General features: G+C 35.3%; 1 protein-coding gene across 2 annotated transcripts; it reads left to right on the forward strand.

Moving 5' to 3' along the window:
• Positions 1 to 250: 250 nt before the first annotated feature.
• Positions 251 to 6,157, forward strand: LOC107493693 (protein EARLY FLOWERING 5). Of its 2 annotated transcripts, XM_016114754.3 has the most exons (10): positions 251 to 364; positions 460 to 648; positions 909 to 1,002; positions 2,417 to 2,502; positions 3,086 to 3,135; positions 3,224 to 3,293; positions 3,427 to 3,508; positions 3,595 to 4,010; positions 4,527 to 5,051; positions 5,714 to 6,157. In XM_016114754.3, exons 2-10 carry the CDS (start codon positions 568 to 570, stop codon positions 5,933 to 5,935), a joined length of 1,626 nt encoding a protein of 541 aa, XP_015970240.1. In that variant the 5' UTR covers positions 251 to 364; positions 460 to 567; the 3' UTR covers positions 5,936 to 6,157. The 2 variants fall into 2 exon arrangements, with proteins under 2 accessions (XP_015970240.1, XP_052116540.1); XM_052260580.1 differs by having other exon boundaries at positions 266 to 648.
• The last annotated feature ends 5,156 nt before the right edge of the window (positions 6,158 to 11,313 follow it).

Raw genomic sequence — 11,313 nt, forward strand, 5'->3', positions numbered from 1 at the left:
TAAAATACGTTCCATTGTTATTAAATTCGGCTCGATTCCATGGATCGGACTGAAAGCCTGTTACCCTACTGGGTTAGGTCACCAATCAGGGCCCTAGTTGAGGTACGAAGCTCTAGATGATCTGCGTATACAGCATCCTAAATGGAGCCCCATATAAAAGCCCAAGAAGAGGTGGAAAAGGTGCAATGGGCCGTTCATCAAGAAATATTGCAAAACTTATTTCATTTATTTTATTTATTTATATTTCTTTTGAAAAAAGGCTGTAATCGAAATCGGTGCATCGGAAACAAAAGGAGAGGAACGCAAAGCAGTGTTAGAGAATAGAGAAAAAGAATCCGGAAGAGTGCGAATGCTTGAATGGATCGTAAGTCATAACCTCATATGAACTCGCCATTTTACTCCCCGTTTGTCGTTTATCGGTTCTCCTCCTCCTCACTGGTTTGATTGAAATTGCAATAGGAACGAAACGACGAGGTTAATTAACGATAATCAAGGAGCTTATTCTTGAGAGAGGTAGAAAAGAAGGGGAAAGAGGTTTTGAGCTTTAGAATTGAAAAATAAGAAAAAATGAAGACCACGAAGGGTGGCAAGGTCATGAATCCTACCGATGCTTATCGAAAGGAGCTTCGCAAGAAGGAATTGAAAAGGGTAATTCTTCACTCTTTTCTCATAATTGTTTTCTTCAATATGTACCCTAATTAGTTGAAAAACTATAATGCAAGTAGCCGCTGTACAAATTAAAGGGGAAATTATGATGATAGACATAGGGGTTTTTCCTTTTAACCCTAGTAGCTGCTTCAATGAAACCCAGCTTTATCTACTGAGATTTTTGTTATTACGAAGTTCTAGCTTAATTATTTATTTTAATTTAGTTTATAATTATTTGTTCTTTTGTTTTTGCTTAACAGAATAAGAAGGAAAGGAAGAAGGTGAGGGAAGTGGGAATTCTTAAGAAAGATCCTGAACAGCTGAAGAAACAGATTGAGAACTTGGAAATGATGAGTATGTCAAGTCTTGAGCTTTCCCACACCACTTCCTTTTGTTTATTTGTTGTTGTTGTTATTGTTTTATTATTATTATTATTGTCGTCATCATGAAAGTATTAATTGATCATATGTTTTGCTATAGAATGCATGAATCTCTTATCATGTGGAATAGTGAAAACCAATTTGTAGTGACTTGTAATATCTGCCGAGAATTGAGATTTCTTCAAGAATCATGATCATCTTCTGATAATTAGAACTGGTTAACAGGACAAGATTTACATGAAGTTAAAGAAAATAGAGTTCAGCAAGTTTGTGAGCATAAATTCTTTCAAATTGCCGCCAAATTAGTCGTTATCTTGGGAAGGTTGTTTGATTCTCAATGGAGGAATTATGTTATCTGTCTCAGTGAAGGGTGGGCAAAGAACTATGGATGTTCACTTGTATATAGAGATTTCAATTGCAATATGAAACTTTGACAGTTGTATAGCAGTTTATGTAGAGAATCTCAATTTTTTTTTTCACTTGAGGGGATATAAATGTGATCTCACACCATACATTTTATTGGTGGGACCAAGAGAAAACATGAAGGAAAAAATATTGAAGGATTAGAGATCACATTTTACTCTCTCAACTGAAAAAAATTGAGAGGATTCATTCCCGATTATGCTACAGTTATGTAAATCAAGTCTGAAACTTTACGGCTGCATTTGTTTACAGTGACAGGACACTGAGACAGGGACACAAGACACAAAATTGTGTTTGGCAGAGGAAACATGGACAGAGACAATGTGTCCAGAGACACTGAATTAGTGTATTTGTGTCCATCCTGACAGGAAGGACACGAAGACACTAATAAGGGACACAACATATTTTTTATTTTTTCTTTTATTATTTTTGTTAATTTTTCATAATTATATTTTTTATTATTATATTTTTCATCTCAAATTTTTTGAATGAAAAAAATGAGAATAAATTGGATTTTCATAATTTGTTCTAGTTTATCACCAAACAGAATACAAGAACACAAAATTTTGTGTATCTGTCCATCAATGTCTTGTCCTGTCCTGTTCTTGGAAACAAATGCAGCCTACGTGGCTGAAAACATAAGTACCTCAAAGTCAGTGCATTTGTTTAGGCCTGTGGTGTGCAGTGTGATAATGCTTTGTATGGTTTCGTGAGTTATGCTCAGAAAATTGTGGATCATTTACATGTACCTCTTCTTTTTGCTTTATCTTTTGACATTTTTTTTGCTCTCGTTTTTTTGACATTTTTTTTGGCATATTAATTCTTTATTGCTCTCGTTTCCTACTCAATTTGACAGCTTCTGCTTTTATTCACTAGATTAGTTTCTTGGCATATACTACTTTAACAAAGTTAGGTGTCGTCTAGAACTTTTACCTATTCAAATTTACTGTATATTGTTGGTGCAGAGGCTGATGGTGCTTTGGATAAGGCAAGAAAGCACAAGAAGAGACAACTACAAGATACACTTAACCTTGTCCTAAAGAAAAGGAGGGTAATAATATACCGTGCTTTTCTTTTTCTTGGACCATTTCACTTTATTGTTAAATATTTCTTTTCTTATTAAAATTTAGTTGTATGCTGCACACAATTATTTCCTTTTTACGGAAAACAATAATGGAGAACATATAACTGTGTTAGTTGATCTCTAGCACTGAGGCCAATTTCCAAGTTGATTTTATCTGTTTCTTCATCATGGTTAAAAACACATCTCTATGTGAGTTTTAATTGATAGTTTCTCGGTCCAAAATAAAAGCTTGTATGTTCAACTATGTTTGTAGTTAAAATCTGTCTTTTTGTATCTACTAAATCAAAGACCGTAGGGAGTCATTGTTAAATTTAAACATCAGACTGACTTAGTCCGTTGACCGCACTGTGTTGTGAAAAGCAGAAGTAAAGCTTTATGGAATATTCGTTACCTGAGTATGATGTTGCACCATTAGCAGAAACTGACCTTAATTAAATTTACACTCAGAAGTCACTCCACACAGTTGTATGCTAATCTTTTTTTAAGTAGTTTCTGTAAATTATTACTTTTTATGATGTTCTGATCTAAAACCGATTTCTTTCTTAACTAGGAATATGAAGATAAAATGAAGGAGAAGGGTGAGACCCCTGTTATGTTCAGGTGAGGGATTTCTCCATTGTTTAAAAGCAACCTTTTGACCCACTTTTTTCTTTGTTAGTTTATACATTCTAGAATGCCTTTTTGGCAGTCATTTAGGGCCTCCCCGAAGAAGAACAACTGCAGAAGAAGAAGAGAGAGTTAAACACCCAAAGCCTGAGGTAGGATTTAGAGTTGTTTCTGGGTTGCATGTCTTGTTTTGTTTAACTTATTTATTTTTCTCACCATACAAAACTAAACTAGGATATAGTTAATAGTTTTGAGTTATTAATTAATTAATTATTTTTTTTACAGGATTCCGTTTATTACCATCCAACATTAAACCCTACAGGGGCTCCCCCACCTGGGAAACCTCCCATGTTTAAATCGTCTATAGGTATGTTGAGCTTCCTTTCATTTTTGTTAAAATCATGAATATGTGCTGTTAGTTGCCTGATCCGCCTCTTTGTGCTGAGCTCTTAGGGCCCAGGATTCCCTTATCCGGTGCTTCATCGAGTACTGCTGCATCATCATCAGCAGCAGAGTCAGGGGATGATATGTTAACTGTACCTCCACCTCCACCGCCACCCCCACTGCCCGAAGCTGGCAGTTCAAGTTTGGCTGAGGACACTGCTTTACCTGCGGCATCTTTGCCTTTGCCTCCACCACCGCCCATGCCTCCAAAGCCTGCTACTACTGGACCTACATCATTACCACCACCTCCTTTGCCACCTCCACCTCCTGGTCCTCCACCTAAAGAGCAAGTTGCAAATCGCCCGATACCCCCTCCACCTCCACCCCTACCACAGTCTCAGCCACCGCCACCTGGCACTAGTGGAGGTGAAGAGCGAAACCAATCTTCATCCGCAGATGATTTGCCTTCTAAGGAGACTGGTCAGGTAGGCTTATGTTCTTTATCTATAATGGCATGAAACTATAATCTAACACAATATTATAGAAAAGGAACTATAGATTAATGGAAAGCTAAGAAGCATTGTGCAGTTGTTATTTATCTGAAATGATTTGGCAGATACAGGGCCTCCTGTATTTCTGAAAATCCAGGAGAAGAATAAATGAATCTAAAGAAAATTATATATTATATTTTTATGTTAAAAAGTAGTGAAATCAGATCAATGCATATGATTTATAGTGTTGGAGTAAAATCTTACGTTTATGCCATTTTGGCCCCGTTATTTTTATGTAAACGTTTCAGACCATGGGCTGTACTCCTTATGCATATTTTGAAATGGTTATTGCTTGGAAATCATCCTGGTTAAGACTTAAAAAGTTGAAGAAAAGGTTGATGATGAGTATACTTGTGTCACATTTGATTGCTTTAAATTTAAAGCCCATGAATTGGTATTATTCTCCTAACCCAATTCTTCTAATACAGTGACATCCTTTCTAAAATGTAGATGCAGCTCCCTCCACCCCCTCTGCCACATCGGATGCCACAAAAGTCTGATGGTGCTTTAGCTACCACTGACAATACGAATTCTCTGCCAAGCCATGAGATCCCAAAAATGGTTCCTGGGCCTCCTCCTCCAAGGCAACAACCTCCTGTTCCAGGATCCACCTTAGTTCCAACTTTGCAGGCCGATGTTTTGCCTCCTGGAATATCCCGTTTTCCACCACCCCCACCACCACCTGATATGAGGCCTCCTTTACCAGTGGCTGGACTTCCTGTTCAGGCACCACCTCCTGGAATGATGGTCCCAATGATGCCTAGGCCCCCATATGGTCCTCCACCTGGGCCTCCTCCAATGATGAGACCACCACTTCCTCCTGGTCCTCCTCCAAGCTTCCAAGAAGATGATCAAATGGCTTTTAGGCTACCTCCACCGCCTCCTCCTCCTCAAAAACCATCTTATGTTAAATCTGCTGCATCTACTGTTGTTAAAAGGCCATTAGCTCAGCACACACCAGAACTTACAGCTATGGTAGGTTGATATTATTTTATTTTTAAAATTTTAAAATTACACCCTTTGGATGCGGCTCCTCTTTTCTAGACTCCGTGTAATATGGGATGCTTTGCACCTCTATATTCTCCATATATCCATGAAATGCATGTTTTACATTGGCATATATTTTATCGTAGAATTTAAATACTTTGGAATGAGGATATCACTACATAGGGTTAAGTGAGGGATTTTAAGTGCACATACATTAGGTATGCAATTATTAGTGTGTTAAGGAAGTCTGTAGGACGTGATAACTATAAGATTATGCTTAAGGTGGTTTGGTTATATGATGATAAGACCTGTAGAAGTCTTAGTAAGAAGAGTTTGATTAATGGAGGGTAGCCTGACAATTTGAGTTGAGTGGGACAAGGAAAAGTTATGGAAGTGGTCATTCAAATAAATTTAGAATTATAGACTTAAATAACTTGCTTACAATTATGATTAATGATGGGATACAATCAAGTCGTTTTCTCCATGACAACTCTCTCAGTAGAGACAATTTCCTTCTAGTTGTTAAATAAGCCAAGTTGTCCTAAGTAGTTTATGTCTTGACACTTAAATTGGCATTACTCGCATAATGTTCTCTCTCATTTTCATATATATTATTTTTCTGATTCAGACCTTGATTTGTTTTTGGGTAGATTCCTGCATCTGTTCGGGTTAGAAGAGAGAATGCAGTGGCAAAATCCAAACCGAAACCGACAATATCAACCTCTACCTCTAGGACAGTCTCGGGGCCACCAACTATTGTAAAACCAGAGTCAGTGAGTTCATCATCGTCAGCTCCAAAAGCACAGAGCATAGATGATTCGTACACAGCTTTCTTGGAGGATATGAAAGCCCTTGGTGCACTTGATGGTTGAGATCATTGTAGATGCCGAAGCTGCATACGGGATGAGGATTATGCACAGGGAAATTTGCCAAAAAGTGTTCAAAATCTTGAGACCCAGCTCATTTTTTTATTATTGATGATACAGTCTAAATTAACACCTTGCAAATATCCTTGTACTTTTGCGACTCCCAAGTGATCTTTTCTTCTGCAACTAGCACCTAATAGTTATTCAAGTTGAAATTAGATGAAACAATAGTATAAAATATTGTCTTAACGATGTGCTGATACATTGTTAAAAAATTGCCTTTCATATTTTTAAAAAAAGAAAAAGAAAAAAGAAAATATTCGAGAAAACATATGGCGTAATTTGCGTCAAACTACAAGTATCCTTAATTCTCACTTGTGTTTTGCCTGTTCCTGTCTTGATCCATCTTTGCTAATTCCCATTTCTCGTGGAGATTTGAGTATTACTGGAATATTTCTTTTAAAATCTGAATAGAACTTATACATAATTGCAATCCAAATAAGCCATTTTAAAGTATTACTGGAATTGTCCGAATTTTGGACACAAATATGAAATATCCACTAAAATTTTTTAGGGAACTATTTATTCTAAGATCAAGAGTCAAGTCTATTTTGTTTGTTTAATGAACTATAATTTTATGTCAGAATAACACAGTACTAATTTTCAACAACCACAACTATATATCATGTATGTACAAGGTAGATTCCGAGCTAGTAAGTTGAATGTACTAAAATTCAAGTCTGATTCATTTACTAAACAAGGTCAAGTTCTAATTCAAGTTTGACTTATTATATAGAACTAAGACATAATATCTCATGATCCATGAGTTGGCTTAATTAAGTGGTACCTGATAAAAGGATCCGGCACAAGAAGAGATATAAAATTATGTTTGATAGAGAAACTAATAAGATAATTTATTTGTCTTTTTTTTCCGTTATTCTTATCAATATTTTATAATTATATTTTTTATTATTATATTTTTTTTTCAAATTTTTTATATAAAAAATAAGAGTAAATTGGACTTTTATAATTTATTCTAATTTATCACCAAACAAAATATAAAAACACTATTTTTTTTGTTTCTCATCTTTATGTTTTTGTCTTATCTTATTATATTTTCAGAACCAAATGTAACATAGAGTGAGTTGGAGTAAGAGGTTTGAAAAGACATAAAAATACTATTTTTTTTTTGTTTCTCATCTTTATATTTTTGTCTTATCTTATTATATTCTCAGAACCAAATGTAACATAGAGTGGGTTGGAGCTATAGAGGTCTGAAAAGACATTGTCTTCAACTTAAACACAATTATGCCTAATTATCTTCGCTTAAATCAGTGGTTTGTCGCATATTGTTACTCACTTTCGGTCTTTTACCAATTATTCATTCTTGTAGTTTACTTTTATTTGTTTTTATTCCTTTAACTGCTACAAAAATGATTGACATATATGTTGGAGGATAAATTCTTTCATTCATGAATCCTCAAATTCTAACATGAAAAAGACTATTATGAGAATAATATTTGGCGGTTCTCTATGCTTGTTACGCATCTCTCTTTCTTTTGTGGATAATATGAGAATAATATTTGGCACTTAATTTTGCTTCTTTACTTTCTGTAGCCCTAAAAACAAGCAAACATGTTTCAGACTAAGTTTTCGATCAACGTTTCAGGCTCTAAGTTCCCCTATCTCACACCTCCCAAGTTCCAAGAATATTCTTCAATACATCTGCAATTGATTGGTTTACCTTGACCAGACACTATTTTATTACTTCATAATTTAATTGAAGGGATGAAGACAACAATGAGCATGTGATTCTAATCAAGTGAAGAAGTTCGCTTTCGGATTCAACTATAATATCACTAATCATTATATATTTTTATTTGCTGATTATCATCCTTGCCTAACTACTTTGTCTTTTATTTTATTTATTAGAAGATTTGTAATCCCAAGTGAATAATACCACTGTGATGAACACAGCACTACACCGCCCCACAATAATATATATATATATATAAAGCTCAACACAATAAGGTAGAGCATCGACGTCTCAATAGAAAAGTACTAAACAGATAAAATAAACTAATTCTTAATTATCTTCGACAAAAGTCATCAACAACCCAAAAGATAAAAAATCACTCAACTCTTTGTAATTCTTAATCGACCTGTTAACTACTCTTGCAACACCTGATTCTTGATTCCTGAAAATTCTGTAATTCCTTTTCAACCAAGTGCTCCAAATGATAACAATGAAATCAAATTCACCAATATTCTATTAATTTGACTGTACGATCCACTTCTTGAACCACGTAAACTTATGGTCATTCAACTCTATATCCACCAGTTTGATAATGCTGTTAACACACTAGCGCATTTTCTTTCTTCCAATTACACAACCTTATTGAAGACACCCATATAGCAAAGAAAAACTTGGCATTTTTTCGATAAAGAAAACTCAACTCTTCCACATAGCAAGCTTCTCTTCCCTTGTATGCGCACCATACACAAGCAGACAGCACAAATAAAAATTATTGTTTGTTAATTTCCCTTTTATACACAACCATCTCTCTCCTTTGTAACAATTACTCAACCTAAACATCATAACATTCCACATTATTAATAAACCTCCAGAAGCACCTTCCGATCCTACAAATTCCAAACTCACCGCTTCTTTACCCCAAAATTGCACCATATCAAACTTAGAAATCACCTCCTTATTTGTCTCTATCAATCCTAACATATTCATATTATTTTTACGCTTAAATTTTTTACCATTTTTCACTTTCCAACACTCCCTAAACCCCTCATATTCCACGAACTAAAATCATTTAAAAACTTTATTACACACATTATTTCGGTTTTTGGGACGGCATCTTCTTGCTTTCTCTTTCTGTATTGCTTGCCTTCTTTTTTGTGCCAATACTTCATTCTGAGCTTAGAGAATAGCCATAATGTTCTCATCCTCGTCATATAAAACAGCTCCTGATTTGACAGCCAAATCCCAAGCAGCTCTATTTTCAGCCATATCTTTATCCCAACTTCCTCCGTGTTCATTTTGATTAGTTTCACCATTTGCATTTTGTTTTGAGTCCTTCGAATCTTCCAAGTTCTTTACAGCCCCTTTATCATCCAACCCAGTTTTCTGCACCACTGTATTCTCATCCTCTAAATCTGAATCTTGCACTGCATCACCCTTTATCAAAAATATGCCAACATGCTGTTTACCATTCTCGTCCAAATTGGCGTGGATCTCATTAACTAAACTTGGTGGAATATTTTTTCTGCTTTGCTGTTCGAACAATTCTCCGCACCTCCGCCAATCTCTTTTCCAGCTAGATTTTGCTCGTCGAGTGCATAAGGGGCTTCACGCTCCTCCCTACCCTCTACGCCATCAAGTTTAATGTGGACATTATCACCTCCGCCACTAGCAGCTGACTTCTGCATTGCTCCCAGATCTGCCTTGTCGGCGCTGTTCACCGTAGCATCAACCCCTTCGCGAACTTCATGACCAGCCACGCCCCCTCTTCACTGTCGCCCGCAGCAGCCAGCAAGGAGGCCCTTTTAAATCACAATGATGTACTCTCCGTCGCACCACACAGCCACTTCGCCGCCACACCCCACTAACATATTGGGTCTTATATGCTTCAACCCAGTCCTAACTGAAATTTTGTTCAACACCAGATCAACTCCTTCTTTCCGTTTATCCCCGTATTTCCAAGTCTCCGTTCTTTCAGAGATTACTTTGTTACTGATTGTTTGAGATCCCATAGATTTCGCATTCACCATAACTGCCGGATACACCAAAAGATTATCCGTTCACGTTTTCAAAAAACCCTCTTGTCACTCATCCAAATCCTCAATAGCAAATACCTTTCTATCCTTGTTATGTTCTGCCTCTCGTAGTCCTGTGGCATCATTACCACCGCATCCCATCCCATCTCCAACGGTTCCCTCTAAATTTCTAGTTCGTCACTTCTATGGTGTTTCAAGACAACTCTCTCTTTTTTGTTCACCTCAATATCATTTTCTTTAATTTTTTCTTGTTTTCCATCAGGAGAATCTTCATCGTGCGTAGTGATTTTTTTTCCGTACATCAATCCTCCTCCTGTACTTAGCCTCACCCACAGAGATCTCATTGCTCCTTAATTGCATTCCATTCATCTCTTTGATGGCCTTTAATGCCCCTCCTTTTGTAGTATACCTGATGAAAGTAAACAGATGGATCCGTCCATACTTCTCCTTACGTGCCAAATAGATGTTATTTATCCTTCCTGTCCACTTGAAGGTATGAAACAATTCATTCTTTGAAACATTGCTAGGTAAATTATCCACAAAAATTGTGAATGATGTACTCTTCAGTCGGAGATAGGCTTCCCGGTTCCAAAAACGTGGATCTTTCCTAACATGGGGTTATCTAATTTTATCCCACCTTACATTAGACATAGATTATAGAGTATGAGGAGTATTTACTCTCATACTTCTATTGAAGCACCATTCTGCCACTCTTTTTCTCTGATTGTGTCGCGGACGGACGTTGTACGGCGCAGATGTAGTGACTCTTGATGGCTGGGACGGCGCTGAGAATCAGAGAAAAATTAAATCATATATATATTTTTTTAATTTAAGAGTAATTAGTAATTACCCAAATTAATCCATGAAATTTTTAAAATAAGATATTTTAGGTTCTCAAGTTTTAAAATACACAAATCCGGCCCAACATTTATTTTCATTATACAATACAGTCTCCATCTGTTAGTTACTAATAATACATGAAATGTTAACTTACACATGTGACGGTTAAATGTCTACATGTGCAAACTGGACAAATCAATTTTTAAAGTGAAGTACAAAATAGTTCTCGAAAAATTTAAAAATTTCAAAACAATGCTGGTAAAATTTTAAAATTTCAAAACAGTTTTTTAAATATTTTTATTAATCAAAATAATAAACTATTTTTACAAATATATATAATAAATAAAAAATACAAAAAATAACAAAATATAAACTAAAAGATAATTTTATTTATTAACTCTAAAATGTCATAAGAAATAATATTATTTAATCAACATATGATTTCTATATTTAGGTGATTTCAAAACCATAGTAATAACAACTAAATTTAAGAGGTCGTTACATTCTAAATGTCATTATTTATATGCCTAAACTCCTAAGATATTGACACTAAATAAACTTAGAAAAATATTTATAAGTGAAACTATTTATTTTTTTATATAACTATTAATTGTAGTAGCACCAATATTTTTAACTATAAGTCTATTTTATGCAACTTTACAACTAGTAGATTTCAAAACTAAAAAAAAAAAATCATGAACAAAACACTTGAATTTGTCAACACATTTCTTCTTTAAGTATTGTAAAGTAATGAA

Source organism: Arachis duranensis, chromosome 1 (genome assembly GCF_000817695.3).
Source record: "Arachis duranensis cultivar V14167 chromosome 1, aradu.V14167.gnm2.J7QH, whole genome shotgun sequence".
In the NCBI taxonomy this organism is placed as follows: Eukaryota; Viridiplantae; Streptophyta; class Magnoliopsida; order Fabales; family Fabaceae; genus Arachis; species Arachis duranensis.